Genomic DNA, 19,596 nt, shown 5'->3' with positions numbered 1-19,596 from the left:
TGCAGCCAGGTGCAGAGGCTCACACTTGTAACACCAACATTTTGGGAGCCCGAGGCGGGCAGACTGCTTTGAGTCCAGGAGTTTGAGACTAGCCTGGGCAATATAGCAAGACCCTGTCTTCACATAAAAATACAAAAATTAGCTGGGTGTAGTCGCATATACCTGTAGTCCCAGCTACTTGCGAGGCTGCAGTGGGAGAACTGCTTGAGCCAGGAAGGCAGAGATTGCATTGAGCTGAGATTGCACCACTGCACTCCAGTCTGGGTGACAAAGTGAGACGTGCAGCAAGGACCAAATCACTGGATGACTATGACACCTACTGTTAAGATCTCTGAATGACTTAGTATGCCTCAGACTAAAAGTCCAACTAAGATTATACTAGTTAATCCCTTAAATTGGTCAGAATGGCTTAAGGAAATAGACTAAGGGTGTGGCTTTCCCACCCAAGCCTGAAAAGCCTCAGTTACCCAGAAATTAAGTTCAGAGAGGCATGGGAACAAGAAGGCAAAGAAATACAACAAACTTTAGAAGTATACATTAACTAGATGTCACTTTTGGGTCATCTTCCTTTGGGTGATAAGGACATTCTGCAGGTATAAAAACAAGTGAACTGAATATATAGTGACCAGAAGGGCTGAGTCAGTCTACTATTTTGTTAAATTTACTTACTTTTAAATCCCAGAAGAGCCAAAAATCATCTGTAAAGGAAAGTAGCAAGTAAATAGTATGCCTTTTTCTCCTAGTGTTGATGCCTACAAAAGGAAAAATGATTATTAACTCTTAGGCGGCATTATCTTTTTCCAATACTAAACGTAACATTTTAATCACTTAAGTATTGTTTTAGTTCACTAAATAGTTGTCCAATCTTTTCCCTCTATATGTAGGTTCCTTTGGAAATTACAAAAATATATATATACACACACACACACACATATACATATATGAGACACTCTTCACAAAGGGCAAAAAAAAATAAGATTCTATACATGGATATACAAACTTAATATTACATAGTGGATTTGGTGTGTATATCTTGTGAATCCTGAGTTTACTACTTACTGTGTTTACCACAGAAAACCGCAAATTGTTTAGCATTCACACAGTAAATATTTGAGTCACATGCTAAGCGCTACACTAAATTCTGGGAATAATGAGGTCCCTAGTTACAAAGAACTTATCTTCATTTTTCAATTAGTAATATGAGGATAAAAGTTACCCAATGGACAGTCTAAGGCAGAATGACTGTGAAGGTCAAATAAGACTGTGAGAGAGCTTCAAAAATTGTAAAACACTACACAAATACTCGTTTGTCCACACATTTATTGAAATGCCAGGCATTGTGCTAAGCACTAGAGATATAACAGTGAACAAGGCTTATATGGTCCCTGCCCTTACAAAGCTTACAGTCTAGCAGTGATCAATAAGCAGTAACAATAAAGTGTGCCAAGTGTATGTTTGGGAAAGAACAGCATGTATAAGGAATGGAGAGTAAGGGCACCTAATCTAGAGGGCATCAATGAAGGTTTCCTAGATGAAGTGGCATACTGAGACCTTAAAGATGAAGATAAATTTGTATAGTACCCTAAGAGCAATGGTGAAAGCAGTTCAGTGATATGCTCAGTAAGTCTTCTGGAGCAATTTAGTTGTAGTGTAGAAAGGAATAAAAATAAAAACAGGGAGACTAATAAGGAGGCTGTTGCTATAATTAGTTAGGTTAATGGCCTGAATTAAAGTGGTAGCATTGGAGAATTGGGAAAAAGGACAAATGAATGGTTGGTAGTGGTAATGCCATTTAGTGAAAGAGGAAACATGAGAGGAGAAGCAGGATTTGGGGGCAAGATCAATGACATGTAGTGCCTGAGACAGCAAAGAGGATTTGTTAGCAATAAGATATATCAATTAGGGAAGGTGTAGAAAGGAGATAATGAATCTAAGAGTCATTTGCATATAAGTGGTAACGTAACCATGGAAGGAAATAAGATCAGCTAGCGAGATGACATAGAATAAGGCAGTCTAAAACACATTTTTAAAAAAATACGAAGAACAGATATTTAAGGGAAGAGGTGCCTGCAAAGACTAAGACAGCATACCCGGAGATGGTATCTTCTCAAAGCTAAAGTAATCAAGTGTTCAAGTGTTTCAAGGAGGGTAAGACTATTAACAAGGACTTAGTGAGCATAGCAGAGCAATTTGAGTAGCAAATACGGGAGACTGGGAATACAAATTTGTCAAGAAAACTAGTAGGAATGAGCTATAGGGCAGTAACTGGTAAGGACATATTTATTTATTTATTTATTTTTTGAGACGGAGTCTCGCTCTATACCCCAGGCTGAAGTGCAGTGGCACAATCTTGGCTCACTGTAACTTCCGCCTCCCGGGTTCAAGCGATTCTCCTGCCTCAGCCTCCTGAGTAGCTGGGATTACAGGCGCACACCACCACGCCCAGCTAATTTTTTTTTTTTTGTATTTTCAGTAGAGATGGGGTTTCACCATGTTGGCCAGGCTGGTCTCGAACTCCTGACCTTGTGATCCCCCCACCTCAGCCTCCCAAAGTGCTGTGATTACAGGCGTGAGCCACCGCGCCCGGCCGAGTATCATTTTTTTTTTAAAGATACTTATTTTAACTATATTCACTGCTACAACAGGACCAGTAACAACTGTGTTTATAAAAACAAAAACAAAAAAAACTGCCATGCAGTTACAGAATTACTTAATACAGAAAACACTAAAATACACTTTTTTTTTTTTTTTTTACAAACAAGACTAGCTTATAGCAAATTCTCTATAGCTAAGGGTCAATTTAAAATCCTTGGCTTATATCTCCCCCTCACTCAATGACTAAACGATGCAAACTAATTTTATTAACACCTTAAGCAAAACATGGTAGAATTTCACAAAATGTACAAGATTTCAATATTTAAGGAACTGGTGTCAGAAAGCAGAAGTGGCTTTCAGGTCTTCCAATCTTTCTCTCAAGTAATAAAGCTCTGCTGTGAATATTCAAAGCTATTGGGAAATTACCTGCAGATTTTTTTTTTTCCAGTTTCCCACTATGTTGTTTTTCTAGACATGTAAGCTTACTCTATCAACCAAAATCTCAGCTTGAACATTCCTGATAAGTACGTAATCAATATACAACTTTTTTCCTGTCTTAAATATGTATAACAGGACAGAGCCCTTAAATTTGATTCAATTATTAATTCCTGATTTACAGGTGCTATTGTGAGCTAACAGAACTTATCAATGCCTTTATTGCACTTTACCAGCCAAATTTAGAAGGTTGGAATTAGTCTCTCCTATGTAGTATTCTGTCAGTTTGCCCACCTTGCACTTTTAATTTTGCTTCTAGTGGTAAAGTGCCCTATCCCTTGAAATAATCTACATTTTGGGAGGGATAATTCTTCATTGTGCCAGGCTGTCCCATGCACTGCAGGGCATGAGTGTCTTCAGGCTTAAATGCCAACAGAAGCCCCGAGTAAATATGACAACCAAAAAAGTGCCTCTACACATTTCTCAGCATACTCTGGAAGGACAGGTTACTGCTTCTAGTTGAAAGCCACTGGCACAACTTTGGTTTTCAGGCTCTTATGGCATTTATTTTAATTGCCCAGACATCAATTCCATCTAAATTCTTAGTTGTAGCCTGATTCCTTGAATTTGCTGGAAGGTGTTTCAATAGTTAAGACAGGACTTTGGAACAAGAAGTTTTCAACTGTATAATACTTGAGAGGATCTATGAATATAAGTTGGGTCCTGTTTATAATTAGTTTTACATAGCAAACTTTAAGATTGCCTTTTCACGGTTAACAGAGGTTTAGAAACTACCGTTTTGGCACAAAGCATTTTATCTTAATAGAAATACAGAATTACTGAAATCTGTGAATAAGACTGCTTTTAAATATTTCTACTTGTGTGCTATCTTAAATGTAGAACGTGTTCGACAGTTCCAAATTTTAGAATAAATCCATTTCTAGCATCTAAAAAAATCTGATACTGTATCAGTTTAAAACAAAGTTTTTACTTTAAGCAGGATTTTTTTAAATACAGCAGCAACATCCACGCAGATAAGACAAAAAAGCTAAAATATCTCACACCTCCTAATCCCGGAGTGCAAAAATCTTTTTTCCTCATCCTTTCTGATAGGGCCAAACCTGTGTCTACAGTAAAAAAAAAAAAAAAAATTACTAACTGGTAACCATTAAGATTCTATACTTACCATAGTCCTTTAATAGGCAAGCTGATAAAATGGCCCCCAGTTATAAAAAAAAACCAAGGAAAATCCCCAATAATTAGTCTTATCTCCAAATTGCAGGAAATCTCCTATATCAGCAACTTAAAAATGATTCTAATGACTTCCTCTCTCAGTAATGTCGGTATCACTGAGGTGGGTGATGGGGAGGGAAGAGGGAAGAAATTTGTCAATATTACCTTCGGACTCAGAAATGTTTAAAAAAAAGTCTCAAACATTTTGATAGTTAGACAAAACACCTCCACTGTATGTATGGTCTTCCTTTTCGGAAACTTATGAACTTGCTATGTGAGTTTCCGCAAATTGGTTCAAAAGCACATTTAAAGAGTTCATAATTTAAGACTATATGAATCAGAATTTTAACACTCCATTAAAACAAGAGCTGAAAATTTTGGCATATATCTTCAGAACACCTAAAAAACAGACTGCAAATTCAACTCACATTAATACTAAATCTCTTTAAAATTAACTATATCATAAAAGACAATGACTTTGTCATTAAACTAAGTTTTAAAAAAGGTGGCATTCTCATGTTTCAGTCCCATGCTGCCATTTGAGATGAAAAAAAAGGCAACTGTCAGAGTTTTAACTGTGATCAGTTTGGACGGCTGGTACTTGGTACTTTCTCACAATCCAAATTAGTAAACTCGAAAACTCAAACCGATTTTTGCTTTTAGAATTAAATTCTTGTTGAGTTTTTCAATCTTGTACTACAAAGTCTTATGGATTAGATTCATTTCTTTCTCTCACAAGATCATCCCAACCCGGCTCCATTTCAGTTGTGGCAACCCGAAACAGGGCTTGGAGATGCTCATCTGTCAATGGCTGACTCAAAGTGTGTTGGTTTCGTGTCAAATATGAAAAAGCCTTTTCGCAGATTTGGTTACTATCAAACAAGGATGCGACCTTACAGGCAACCCCTTTGATAATTGGGTAAGATTCAGCAGACAATCCAGCATAAAACTGCCCCAAGTCTTTGATTCTGTATTCATTCCAAAGACTGGTGTTTGCCTGGAGTTTTGTCAGCTCCACCCTCACTGAAATAGGTGCATATTCAGGTTTAAAGTTAAATGGATTTGAAAAAAGTTCCAAGTCCTTTTTAATGAACCTGAGGTCCTTAAAATGCCTCTCAAATTCTTTTTGTAGACGACAGATCACCATTTGATACCTATCAGGATCAAATATTTTTTGATCTTCCTTATTTTGCTGTTTTAGCTCATCAACAACTTCTCTGAGGGCAGGAAAGTCTGTTAGATTTTTTTCCTCAATATGTCTTTGAAATAAATTCAGCTTAACTTCGAAAGTACAAATATGGTCAAAGGCAGCAGCAGCAAAGACTTTACTAACTCGTAATTCTTCACTGAGTTCTCGAAGGTGTTCCATAATGTCTACCAAGAAGCCAAAGTCACAAAGCCATTGTTTGTCTGAGAAGTGGACTGTTGTCGCCCCTACTGAAACCAAGAAAGCTTCCATTTCTTTTCTTAGAGAGAATATTAGTTTTAAAGTTTTCCCTCTCCTAAGCCAATTGTTCAGACATCGTCCATTAACCCTTTCGCCATGCTCTGATTCAGATTCAGTTAGTAAAGTCTGAAATTCAGGTCGCCTAACGCCTCTGGTCTTAATCAAAACTATCCATTCGGATATGGTATTTATGATCTGATTAACATCTACATCATACGAGCTCAACAGTTCCAAGTGAAGAAATCCTGAATAATGAATCACATTCCAACAGTTGGGGCTTACAGCCTTTTCTCTCATGTATGAGACGAGTCCTGAGTTCTCACCAATCATCCTCAAAGTATGGGTCGTAGTCAGTCCAACCATTCTCTGCAAGCTAAGCCCTGCTGTCTGCAGGGCCTCTAGGATTGCCGACATAAGCGCACCAACACTGAAATGATGAGTCAGGTTGATTATGGTCAGAAGATCTTCTTGCACCTCCAGCTCAGGGCCTACCCCGCGGATAAAGACCAGGAGGTAGTTCTCATAGGCCACAAAAGCCTGGTCGTCCAAGGCAAGAGAATAGGCTTTAAAGTCCCTGGCTCGGTTAAAAAGCTGGCTGCGTAGATTCCTGTCAATGCTCAGGATCCTCTGCCTTGTGCTATCTGGAGATAAATCAATGCCTTGCAAGACGCTTACATGCTCGGGCAGTACCTCTCTCAGCAATACCTCCATACACTGGTATACAAAGTCCCCCTCACCCCAGCCGCGACCCTTCAAGGCCAAGAGGCGGCAGAGCCCGAGGCCTGCACGAGCAGCTCTCTCTTCAGGAGTGAGCGAGGCCACGGGCAAGTCGCCCTGACGCAGACGCTCCACCAGGGCCGCGCGCTCGCCGTCCGCCACATACCGCTCGTAGTATTCGTGCTCAGCCTCGTAGTGGCGCCTGACGTCGCGTTCGCGGGTAGCTACGATGAGGCGGCGACAGACCAGGCACAGGGCCCCGTCGCCCTCCGGAGGCTCCACCACCAAATAACGCTGGGTCCACTCGGGCCGGAAAACTAGAGCCTCGTCGACTTCCATCTTGCTTCTTTTGGGCGTCATCCACATTCTGCGGGAGGCCACAAGAGCAGGGCCAACGTTAGAAAGGCCGCAAGGGGAGAGGAGGAGCCTGAGAAGCGCCAAAGCACCTCCTCCGCTCTGCGACAGATCACCTCAGCGGAGGCACACAAGCCCAGCTCCGAAATCTCTGCCCCTATTGGCTGGATATTTCGTATTCTCCGAGCTCCAAAAACGAACCAATAGGAAGAGCAGACAGTGATCTCTAACGCGCAAGCGCATATCCTTCTAGGTAGCGGGCAGCAGCCGCTTGAGGGAGGGAGGAGGAGACCCAGCAACCCACAGAGTTGAGAAATTTGACTGGCATTCAAGCTGCCCAATCAATAGCTGCTGCTGAGGGTGGGTCTGGGCGGGGTAAGCTTCAGCTTGAAGGAAGAACGTGAGCACGAAGCACTGACGTGATTGGCTGAAGGCACTTCCGTTCATCATCTAGACGTTTCCTAGACTCCCCTGGCGGCAAAATGTCGTTCGTGGCAGGGGTTATTCGGCGGCTGGACGAGACAGTGGTGAACCGCATCGCGGCGGGGGAGGTTATCCAGCGGCCAGCTAATGCTATCAAAGAGATGATTGAGAACTGGTACGGAGGGAGTCGAGCCGGGCTCACTTAAGGGCTACGACTTAACGGGTCGCTCCTCTCAATGGTGCGGACACGCCTCCTTGCCCGAGCAGAAGCATGTACAGCGCATGCCCACAACGGCGGAGGCCGCGGGGTTCCGTAATGTGCCTGTCAGGTCTTCTCCTTTTCCACAAACCGTGTGTTTTCTTTACCGCTCTCGCGCGACCTTGTAAGGGTTGTTTGGAGTGCAAGTGGAGGAATGTACTCAGTGTTGTCGTAATGGTACCGTTAACTAAGGAAGCCACTTAATTGAAAATGATGTATGCAGAAGATGCAAAGTTGAAAGATGTATAAAAGCTTAGGATGGGGAAAAAATCCTTTTTTTCAGAGGATACTGCGTTACTATTTTCTTGCTTTTCATTCATTCCAGACATCATCTGTACACATCCAAAGGCACAATTCATTTTGAGTTTCATTCAAAACAAATCGTTTGTAGTTTTAGGACAGGCGGATGCACTCTGGGCTTGACTTCTGATTACCCTATTGTTAGATTAGTGACCCCACTTAGTGTTTTCCTGTCCTTTACTTGGGAGGGCGCAATTCGAAGATACCATATTTCATGGGTCATCCGTGGATTTTGAAGCTTATAACTGTCACAAAAAATGTGGAGGGAAGAAATTTGAAACATGTGGAAGGAAAAGTGGGTGTGGACTATAAACTTCCAAAAAGACATGCCCAGAATACACCTAAACGTTATGTCAGATCATTTTGTTAAAATCAGTTGATGTTAGTGAAGTCCGTATATTAATAGAAAAAAGAATGCTTCGGTCAGGAGTGTTAGGTTTCTAGAGGGATTTATTGTAAAAGTATAAACTATTCAGGGCAATGGGACTGAAAGAACAGTGGGTAGAAAGGACCACTGAAGGAAAGGAAGAGAATTGGAAGGTAGATGAAAGAAGGAACAAGAAATCGGGGGATGTTTTCTCCTTTTCACTTGTAATAGTAGTAGCAGAAGCAGTGGCAGATTGGCTTTTGTTTCTACTATGTTAGAATGAATGACAGAACAACTGGGCCTCTTATTGTACTGTGCCAGAATACTGTAAAACAAAACTGAACATACTAGCTTGGTGGCTTGTAATTAATTCCTTAAGTGGAGATTTTTTATTTTATTTTATTTTAGTTTTTTTGAGTTGGAGTCTCACTTTGTCACCCAGGCTGGAGTGCAGTGGCATGATCTCAGCTGACTGCAACCTCTGCCTCACGGGTTCAAGGGAGATTCTCCTGCCTGAGTCTCTCGAGTAGCTAGGACTATAGGCATGTGCCACCACGCCTGGCTAATTTTTTGGATTATTATATATTTTTTTAAGATGAAATTTCGCTCTTATTGCCCAGGCTGGAATGCAATGGCATGCTCTCGGCTCACCGCAACCTCCACCTCCTGGGTTCAAGTGATTCTCCTACCTCAGCCTCCCGAGTAGCTGAGATTACAGGCATGTGCCACTATGCCCGGCTAATTTTGTATTTTTAGTAGAGACAGGATTTCACCATGTTAGCCAGGATGGTCTCGATCTCCTGACCTCAGGTGATCCACCCACCTCGGCCTCCCAAAGTGCTGGTATTACAAGCGTGAGCCACCGCGCCTGGCTGAGGTGGAGATTTTTATATGGAGTCCAGTTGAGATGACTAATACAACTTCAATACAGGGGCTCATGAGAAAGGTCTATAATGTTTTAAGTAACTTATTGTCTTCTTTTTTTTTTAAGATGAAGTCTTACTCTTGCCCAGGCTGAAGTGCAGTGGTGTGATCTTGGCTCACGGCAACCTCCGCCTCCTGGTTTCAAGTGATCTTCCTGCCTCAACCTCTGAAGTAGCTGGGAATACAGGCGTGTACGACCAAGCCCAGCTACTTTTTTTATTTTTAGTGGAGATGGGGTTTCGCCATGTTGGCCAGGCTGGTCTTGAACTCCTGACTTCAGGTGATCCGCCCACCTCGGCCTCCCAAAGTGCTGGGATTACAGGCATGAGCCCCCATGCCCAGCCTATTATTTCTGAATAAAGAATTGTCTATGTGGGGAAGAGATAACTCTTTCTCATGCAGCCCATGATAGAAAATTTGTTTTCTCTAGCAGGTGGTCTATGCTTGTAGGCTACTCTTTGAAAGCACAAAAAATTTATTGACTTCTTTTTTTTTCTTTCTTTGTTTTTTGAGATGGAGTTTTGCTCCTGTTGCCCAGGTTGGAGTGCAGTGGTGTGATCTCAGCTCATCGCAACCTCCACCTCCTGGGTTCATGTGATTCTCCTGCCTCAGCCTCCCAAGTAGCTGGGATTACAGGCATTTGCCACCATGCCTGGCTACTTTTGTATTTTTAGGAGAGATGGGGTTTCTCCATGTTGGTCAGGCTGGTCTCGAACTCCTGACCTCAGGTGATCCACCCGCCTTGGCCTCCCAAAGTGCTGGGATTACAGGCATGAGCCATTGCGCCTGGCCAAAAAATTGATTGACTTCCTAAAGATTTATTAACTTTCTGCATTACTGTTTTTTTCTAACCTGCATCATAAATATAAAAGGGAATAGTAGAGAAAATCGTTCAGAATTTGTATTTTTTAGTGACATTTTATTAGAGTCACTAAGGAACCTGAGGCTGAATAAAGTTCAGGTAAAAGTAAAATTAGTTAAGAAGAGGCATCTGCCAAAAGAAATCTATTTTTAACTTCTTGCTATCTTTCCTAGAGGAACAGAAATAGTGCTGAATGTCCTGTTGGAAATGATGGTTGCTCTGCCATCTGTTCCCTCTCTCACACAGTGTGTAAACTCATACAGTGTATGAGCCTGTAAGACAAAGGAAAAACATGTTAATGAGGCACTGTTGTATTTGTTTGGAGTTTGTTATCATTACTTGGCTCATATTAAAATATGTACATTAGAGTAGTTGCAGACTGATAAATTATTTTCTGTTTGATTTGCCAGTTTAGATGCAAAATCCACAAGTATTCAAGTGATTGTTAAAGAGGGAGGCCTGAAGTTGATTCAGATCCAAGACAATGGCACTGGGATCAGGGTAAGTAAAACCTCAAAGTAGCAGGACGTTTGTGCACTTCATGGAAGAGGCAGGACCTCTCTCTGTTCTGGAAACTAGGCTTTTGCAGATGGGATTTTTTCATTGAAAAATTCAACACCAACAATAAATATTTATTGAGTACCTATTCTTTGCTGGGCATTGTTCAGGGGATGTGGCAGTGAATAAAATAGATTAAAATCTTTTCTGATGCTTACATTATAGTCGTGGGAGACAAAATGGGTATAATAAATAGTATGTCAGATAGCATTAAGTGCTGTGGAGAAAACTAAAGCGGGGAGGAAGATAGTGTGCAAGCTGGAAAGGATGCAGTTAAATTGAGTGGTTCAGGAAGGCTTCCATGTGGATGTGATATTTGAGGGACCAGTGGAAGTCAAGGAGCAAATTGTGAGGCTACCTAAAGGTATTGGCATACAGAACAATATAGGCAAAGACTATTAAATGGAAGCATATCTGACGTGTTAAAGGACTATGAAGGAGGCCGGTTTGTCTAGAGGCTGAAAAGGAAAAAGTAATAGGAGATGAGGTCTGAGTGAGAACATGTAAATCCTTGTGGGCCAAGGTAAAATCTTTAGCTTTTTTTCTGAATATGGTGGGATACTATTAGAGGGTTTTAAGCAGAGGTTGCATGGTGTGGTGAGTTTTAAAAAAAAAATCCTTTGTCTTTCTATGTGGAAAATAGCAGGACAGGGCAGAAGCAGTCTGTCCTGCAGACTGCTTGGTCGCAGTAAAGATGTAAGAAGCAGTGAGATTCTGGGTTGATTGTGGAGGCAAATCTCTCAGAATTTGCTGATATAGGTTGTGAGAGAAAGAGGAATCAGGAATGATTTCAAGGTTTTGGTCTGGTAAGTGGAAGAAGGAGTTGCCATTTACTAAGATGGGAAAGACTATGAAAGAAGCAGATTTTTGGAGAGATCAGAAGTTCATTTTGGGGCATGTTCAATTTAAGATGCCTATTAGTTGGATGTTTATATGAGTTTGGAGTGCAGGGTGGAGATTTAGGGATGAATATTTGGTAGTTGTCTGCATTGTAAAGGTATTAAAAGCCACAAGAAGGCTGGGCGCGGTGGCTCACGCCTGTAATCCCAGCACTTTGGGAGGCCGAGGCAGGCAGATCACCTGAGGTCGGGAGTTCGAGACCAGCCTGACCAACATGGAGAAACCCCATCTCTACTAAAAATACATAATTAGCCGGGTATGGTGGCACATGCCTGTAATCCCTGCTACTCGGGAGGCTGAGGCAGGAGAATCGCTTGAACCCAGGAGGCAGAGGTTGCGGTGAGCCGAGATTGTGCCATTGCACTCCAGCTTGGGCAACAAGAGCAAAACTCCATCTCAAAAAAAAAAAAAAAAAGCCTTGAGACTCGCCTGAAAAGATGCTCAACATCATTAGTCATTAGGAAAATGAATAAAAACCACAGTGAGATACCACTTCATACCTATTAGGATGGCTGTTGTCAAAAACAAAAACAAGTGTTTGCAAGGATGTAGAGACTGGAGTTCTTATGTATTGCTAGTGGGAATGTAAAATAGTGCAGGGTGCTGTGGAAAATGCTGTGGCGATTCCTCAAAAAATTAAACAGAATTATCATATAATCAAATAATTCCACTTCTGAGTTATTCCCAAAAGAAGGGACGCAAGCAGATATTTGTACACTCATATTCATGGCAGCATTATTTACAGTAGCCAAAAGGTAAAAGCAGCCTAAGCGTCCATCTGTGGATGAATGGATAAACAAAATGGAATAATTTCAGCCTTAAATAGAAATGAAATGTTGACACATGTTGCAACATATACGAACCTTGAAGACATCATCTTAAGTTAAATAAGTCGGTCACTAAAGGACAAATATTGTATGATTCCTCTTATGAGGTTCCTAGAGTAGTCAAATTCATAGAGACAGTAGAGTGGTGGTTGTCAAGGGCCAGGGGGAGCAGGGAGAATGGAAATTATTGTTTAATGGGTACAGAGTTTCCGTTTGGGGAAGATGAAAAAATTCTGGAGATGGATCATGATGATAGTTACACAGCAGTGTGAATATAGTTAATGCCACAGAACGGTACATTTAAAAATGGTTAAGATGGAAAATTTTCTGTTACATGTATTTTACTGCAATTTTAAAAAATTAGAATTTTTCCCCCTTTTTTAGAGGCAGGATCTCACTCTATTGCCCACACTGGAGTGCAGTAGTGTAAGCATAGCTCACTGTAACCTTAAACTCCTGGGCTAAAGCAGTTCTCTCATCTCAGCCAGCTGAAGTAGTACCTGTAGGTGCACACCACCATGCCTGGGTATTTTTATTTTTGTTTTTGTAGGAATAAGGCCTTGCTTTGTTGCCAAGGCCTCCCAAAGTGCTGGGATTATAGGTGTGAGCCACTGCGACCAACCCTGGAGATTTTTTTTTTTTTGAGACAGAGTCTTGCACTGTTGCCCAGGCTGGAGTGTAGTGGCGCGATCGCGGCTCACCATAACCTCCGCCCGCTCCTGGGTTCACACCATTCTCCTGGATCAGCCTCCTGAGTAGCTGGGTCTATAGGCACCTGCCACCATGCCCGGCTAATTTTTTGTATTTTTAGTAGAGACGGGGTTTCTAAGTTGTGTTAGCTAAGATGGCCTCGATCTCCTGACCTCGTGATCTGCCCACCTCGGCCTCCCAAAGTGCTGTAATTACAGGCGTGAGCCACCGTGCCCAGCCGGAGATTTCTAATGAAGAAACTTGTCAATTAAACAAACAACAAAAAGCCCTGAGACTGAATGAGATAATCAAGAGAGTATGTGTAGATAGAGAAGAGGTCCAAGGACAGTCTTGTGTGACTCTGATGTCAAGAAGTGAGGACATGAGGCAGAAACAGCAGTGACTTAGAAGGAGCCACCTAGTAAGAAAGGAGGAACACCAGGACAGTGTGGTATTCTGGATTCCAAACAAGGAAGTTACTGTGAATTTTAAAGCTCTTCTCAGGCTGGGCATGGTGGCTCACACCTGTAGTCCCAGTACTTCAGGAGGCTGAGGTGGGTAAATCACTTGAACTCATGTGTTCGAGACCAGCTTGGGCAACATGATGAAACCTCATCTCCACTACAAATATAAGAAATTAAGGTCAGATGTGGTGGCTCATGCCTGTAATCCTAGCGCTTTGGGAGATCAAGGCATCAAATCATTTGAGGTCAGGAGTTCGAGACCAGCATCTCCAGAATGGTGAAACCCCATCTCTACTAAAAATACAAGAAAAAATTAACCGAGCATGGTGGTGCATACCTGTAATCCCAGCTACTTGGGAGACTGAGACGTGAGAATTGCTTGAACCCGGGGAGCAGAGGTTGCAGTGAGCTGAGATCTTGTCACTGCACTCCAGCCTGGGTGACACAAACTCTGTCTCAAAAAAAAGAAAGAAAAAAAGCTCTTCTAAGAGGATTTTTTTTCCTGGATTAAATCAAGAAAATGGGAATTCAAAAAGATTTGGAAAAATGAGTAACATAATTATTTACTCATCTTTTTGGTATCTAACAGAAAGAAGATCTGGATATTGTATGTGAAAGGTTCACTACGAGTAAACTGCAGTCCTTTGAGGATTTAGCCAGTATTTCTACCTATGGCTTTCGAGGTGAGGTAAGCTAAAGATTCAAGAAATGTGCAAAATATCCTCCTGTGATGACACTGTCTGTCATTTGTTAGTATCTATTTCTCAACATGGATAAATAAGGTTTGGTACCTTTTGCTTATTAAATGTATGCAAATCTGAACAAAGTTAGTGAACTTTTAACTTTCTAAGATGGAGAATTGTTCATAAATAAACTATTTTACCTACAGAGACCTCTGATATTATATATCTCTTGATGGAAGTACCCAATACCACCGATAAGTTTTCTTGTGAAAAAATCAAATGTGAATCTCATCATTACTTAGATCTAAGTACCAATATGTGAAAAATATAGGAGACAAGGAAGATGGTAAATAATTCTGAGATTGGAAGACTACATGAAAAAAGACTTGTTCCCTTCAACAGATAGACGGCAGGGAAAGAACAAGTAGAGAGAAAGGAGTAGAGAACCTGTAGATTAAAAGACATTTAAGGGGCATATGAACCTGGTCCAGTGTATGACTCTGACCTAAATCCTGATGGAGCAAACTACACAAAATTTTTTTTTGAGACAAATATTTGAATACAGGTTGACTATTTGATGTCATTAAGGAGAAATTATGAATTATCTTTGTATAAAAATATTGTCGTGGGGTTTTTTTTGAGTCCTTATCTTTTAAGATACATCCTAAAGTATTTCTGGGTAAAATAATATGACATATCATAGGAGTATATGATTTAGAAAACAGATTAAAATATAAAAGGATAAAATATGATCTTATATTTTGTGACTCACTTCCTCATGGATATCTTTCTACCCAGTAAATATAGGCCTATCTAAGTTTTAATGGCTACATAGTATTCTGTTACCTGTATGTACTATAGTTTGTTTAGTTTCCTGTTGAACATTTATGCTCTTTGACTTTTTTTCCTGTTTAAGATTCTTATTTTTTTGTTTTCTTTTTTTTTTTGAGACAGAGTCTTGCTCTATTAGCCAGGCTGGAGTGCAGTGACATGATCTCAGCTTACTGCAACCTCCACCTTCTGGGTTCAAGCTATTCTCCTACCTCAGCCTCCTGAATAGCTGGGATTACAGGCGCGCACCACCATGCCTGGCTAATTTTTGTATTTTTAGTAGAGACAGGGTTTGGCCATGATGGCCAGGCTGGTCTTGAACTCCTGACCTTGAGTGATCTGCCTGCCTTGGCCTTGCAAAGTGCTGGGGTTATAGGCATGAGCCACTGCATCTGGCCCTGTTTAAGGTTCTGATGAGTATTCTTATAGGTATACTGTGTTTCGTTTAATTGTTTCCTAAGGATAAATTTATAGAAATAACATTCCTTAGTAAAAAAAATACATATTTTAAAAACTGTATTAGTTTCCTGTTGCTGTCAAAAAATTTCCAGAAATTTAGTGGCATTAAACAATACAAATTAATCATTCTACCGTTCTGGAGATCAGAAGATACGGGTCTTACTAGGCCTCACTAGACTAAAATCAAGGTTTTGGCAGGGCTGTGTTCCTCTATGGAGGTTCCAGGGGACCAGAGAAACTGTTTTACAGTAGTTATTTTAATGGAGTGAAAGTGAAGACGGGATTGGGCAGTCAAAGAGGCTATTACTTTTCATTTTTGGCCTTTCAGTAGTTTGAATTTTTCTATCATATACATGTATTACTTTAATTTTTAAAAAGTAAAAGGCAGGTGTGATTCAGTCTCTGTAATTTAGATCAATTTACAGCAAACTAGGGTGGTCTCATGTATCATCTTACTCACAGTGACCACTCGATTATTCCAAGAAGGGACAATTTCCAAGACTTGGTTTACACCGAGACTGCCCCTGATTTTAAGGACACCTTAGATCAAACTCTAGGAAGGCAGTTTCATTTTGGCCTTGCAGCTACCTGGGTCATTTTCCAAGCCCATGGCCTCCTGGAGTCTTCACCTAGCTGTAGGTTATCTTTGTGGCTATTATTTCACTGTAATTATACAGGGAAGATTTATTGAGGGATTTCTATGTACCAGCCATGGTTCTCAGCACTTTGTATTAACTCTTACTCCTGACAGTAACTCTACAGAGGTTCTGCTGTTACTCAGTTTTACATGAGGGAAACAAGGCCCGAAGACACAGTTAGAAAATGGCGAAGTGGGGATTAGAAAATGGCAAAGTGGGGATTAGAAACTAGGCAGTTTGACTCCAGAGTCTGTGCCCCTGTCCACTTGGCTCCACTGCTGGGGAAGAGGCTTCTGAAGCAGCAGGACCATCTGCTGTGCCGTGTGTAATGGCAGTCTCTCTTCCTGGTGTGATGTTGTGTTCTACTCTGCATTTTCATGTCTTTCCTTATACAGGTCTCAAAATCATTTACTTTTTTTTTTTTTTTTGTACGCAGTCTCACTCTGTTACCCAGGCTGGAGTGCAGTGGCACAATCTCCACTTACTGTAACTTCTGCCTCCCAGGTTCAAGTGATTCTCCTGCCTCAGCCTCCCGAGTAGCTCGGATTACAGGCACATGCCACCACAGCTGGCTAATTTTTGTATTTTTAGTAGAGATGGTGTTTTACCATGTTGGCCAGGCTCTTCTTGAACTCCTGACCTCAGGTGATCCACCCACCTAGGCCTTCCAAAGTGCTGGGATTACAGGTGTGAGCCACTGCACCCGGCCTTATGCTTTTTCATGATGCAAATTAGCTCAATTACATAAACCAGGAAAATCCAGCTAGGACCTGGTGATCTCTGAGCCGTCATGACCCATGTGCCTTTCAATGAACTGAACTTGCCACAGCTATATTTACTGTCTAATGAGATGCCGTCACACAGACCCCATCATAGCACAGTTCCTGAGTTACACCTTTACATACTGTAATATCCTTCTTGTGAAAAAAGATACAGATTCCAAAGGTCTGAGAGACCAATCTTGGTTATAAAGGGGAAAAATGGTCATGGGTTTTTAAAATTTGTTTTGTCTTAATAGCATAATTTCAGATTTACATTTCTAAATGAATAATTGCTTATATAAAGCAGTTTTTAGTAACAACGTAAAACACTATCTATTTGGAGTGATTCCTTTACCCACTTCTGAAGGCAAGTTTTGAAAAGTACTAGAAGACACTTCATTGAGAATATTATTAAACATGCCTGTAGTTCTACCACCTGAACACAATTGCTTATTAACACATTAATGTTTTGGACTTTTTAATACATATTTTTCACTTGTTCTAGTAATTGTGCTACAGATTGATCATTTTTTTTTCAGCATGTCATCAGAGTGAATGAGCAAAGTGCTTATCATTGCCACATATTAATAAAAAATGGAAGAGGCAGTTCAGATAACCTCTCCCTTTGATGAGGTGATAGTGGGTGACCCAGCAGTGAGTTTTTCTTTCAGTCTATTTTCTTTTCTTCCTTAGGCTTTGGCCAGCATAAGCCATGTAGCTCATGTTACTATTACAACGAAAACAGCTGATGGAAAGTGTGCATACAGGTATAGTGCTGACTTCTTTTACTCATACATATTCATCCTGAATGTATTTTTTGCCTGGATCTCAGAGTAATCCTGTCTCAACACCAGTGTTATCTTTTTTGGCAGAGATCTTGGGTACATTTTCTTTTCTCCCTGTTGATAAATTGATAATCCACGACGATGATTATTAGGTGATACTCTTACTTCATGGATTCTTTTTTTTTTTTTTGAGACAGAGTCTCGCTCTGTCGCCCAGGCTGGAGTGCAGTGGCGCAATCTCGGCTCACTGCAAGCTCTGCCTCCCGGGTTTACGCCATTCTCCTGCCTCAGCCTCCCGAGTAGCTGGGACTACAGGAGCCCGCCATCTCGCCCGGCTAGTTTTTTGTATTTTTTAGTAGAGACGGGGTTTCACCGTGTAGGCCAGGATGGTCTCGATCTCCTGACCTGGTGATCCACCCGTCTCGGCCTCCCAAAGTGCTGGGATTACAGGCTTGAGCCACCGCGCCCGGCCTACTTCATGGATTCTTAAAAGATATGATATAACATATTACAAGTGCCTAGCCAGGTGTCTGTTACACATAGGTGTTCTAAGTAAATGGTAGCTGCTGATGTAATTCCTGCCCCTTTGCCCTTCAGTTCGGGTATTGCTTTGGACTGATTAGAGGGCTGTGGCTGGGATGCTAAAGGTTCGTGTTTCCTTAGCTGGCTCCTGAGCCACCAGCTCCCACCACCTGTGTATGCCTGTGCTGGTTTGCCTTCCCACAAGTAGCTGCTGGCTATCTGTTATGCTGGCACAGTTTCAGAAGCTGATGAATGGCCTTGGAACAGAACAAAAACGGGATTCAGGATAACAAAATCGCAGCTTTGTTTTTATAAGCACTGGCCAATCACTAGTTGAAGACTGGTAGGAGTACCTAATTCATGCCAAAAAAAAAGATAATTTTTAAAAATCACACAGATTGTTTGTAGATTAAAAGGGAAAGTAGGCTGGGTATAGTGACTTTGGGAGGCTGAAGTGGGAGGATTGCTTGAAGTCAGTTTGAGATCAGCCTGAGAAACAGGGCAAGACCCCATCTCTACAGAAAATTTTTAAAAAATTAGTTGGGTATGGTGATGCACATCTGTAGTCTTAGCTACTCCAGAGGCAGGAAGATTGCTTGAGCCCAGCAGTTTGAGGCTGTAGCAAGCTATGATTACACCACTGTACTCTACCCTTAAAAAATAAATACATAAAAAAGGGAAAATATCTTCAACAAAGGATAGTTCTCTCTGTTTCTCAGTCTTCCTCAGCAGATAAATGTGTGAAGTAATGGAAGGTGGAAATTTCAGAGTACACAACATTAATGCTAGGGGCATCTGGCTCTCTATGAATTATAATTGCCCTAGATCTAGATGGGCTGATAATATTAGAATCCCCTGTCACTAACTAAAGAGAGAGTTGTGAGTTAGTGCCTTCCTAGATAGCCTAGATTATAGTATGCCCCTGCATACTACAATGGCTCCCCTTCCATAGCAGGATGAAATAGACTCATTATCTTGGCAACCATCCCCTTCCAATGTGCTCTCAGTCTGCCTTTCCAGCCCTGTCTCTCTGCCTATTCCCAGCTGCCGTGTATTCTAAAGCCTCTATGCTTTCATTTTTGTTTTTGCCTTCTTGGATGGTCTTTCCTGCTGTCTTCACCTGAAACTATTCCTCTCTATAAAGAACAGATGAATTGCTGGCTCTCTGGGATGCTTTTACTCACCCTCACTCCCACCAGGCTGAATGGACCCTTCTGTAGATCACTTAGCATATTGTTCTACAGTTAGGTAAAAAGTCTATGCATCACTAGATGAAGAGCTTTCTCTTTTTTTTAAATTTAGTTTTTTTTTTTTTTTGACATGTCATCTCCCTGTGTCACCCAGGCTGGAGTGCAGTGGTGCGATCTTGGTTCACTGCAAGCTCCACCTCCTGGGTTCACACCATTCTCCTGCCTCAGCCTCCTGAGTAGCTGGGACTATAGGCACCCACCACCATGCCCCGCTAATTTTTTGTATTTTTAGTAGAGATGGTGTTTTACCATGTTGGCCAGGCTCTTCTTGAACTCCTGACCTCAGGTGATCCACCCACCTAGGCCTTCCAA

At 41.4% G+C, this 19,596-nt stretch overlaps 2 protein-coding genes across 3 annotated transcripts in view; one reads left to right on the top strand and one right to left on the bottom strand.

Annotated features, from left to right (window-relative positions):
* Positions 1 to 2,647: 2,647 nt before the first annotated feature.
* Positions 2,648 to 7,181, bottom strand: EPM2AIP1 (EPM2A (laforin) interacting protein 1). Of its 2 annotated transcripts, XM_011953347.1 has the most exons (2): positions 6,752 to 6,825; positions 2,648 to 6,616 (listed from the first exon to the last, which is right to left on the bottom strand). In XM_011953347.1, exons 1-2 carry the CDS (start codon positions 6,791 to 6,793, stop codon positions 4,970 to 4,972), a joined length of 1,689 nt encoding a protein of 562 aa, XP_011808737.1. In that variant the 5' UTR covers positions 6,794 to 6,825; the 3' UTR covers positions 2,648 to 4,969. The 2 variants fall into 2 exon arrangements, with proteins under 2 accessions (XP_011808737.1, XP_011808736.1); XM_011953346.1 differs by having other exon boundaries at positions 2,648 to 7,181.
* MLH1 (mutL homolog 1) overlaps positions 7,048 to 19,596 on the top strand; it is a 55,063-nt gene continuing 42,514 nt past the window's right edge. Inside the window, 5 exon segments of the mRNA XM_011953348.1 lie at positions 7,048 to 7,379; positions 10,327 to 10,417; positions 13,945 to 14,043; positions 17,421 to 17,501; positions 17,949 to 17,981. Of these exon segments, the coding sequence (XP_011808738.1) occupies positions 7,264 to 7,379; positions 10,327 to 10,417; positions 13,945 to 14,043; positions 17,421 to 17,501; positions 17,949 to 17,981 (420 nt within the window). The 5' untranslated portion in view covers positions 7,048 to 7,263.

Source organism: Colobus angolensis, unplaced genomic scaffold, assembly GCF_000951035.1.
Source record: "Colobus angolensis palliatus isolate OR3802 unplaced genomic scaffold, Cang.pa_1.0 Scaffold36, whole genome shotgun sequence".
NCBI lineage: Eukaryota > Metazoa > Chordata > Mammalia > Primates > Cercopithecidae > Colobus > Colobus angolensis.
This window is presented reverse-complemented; position numbering and strand designations above follow the sequence as displayed.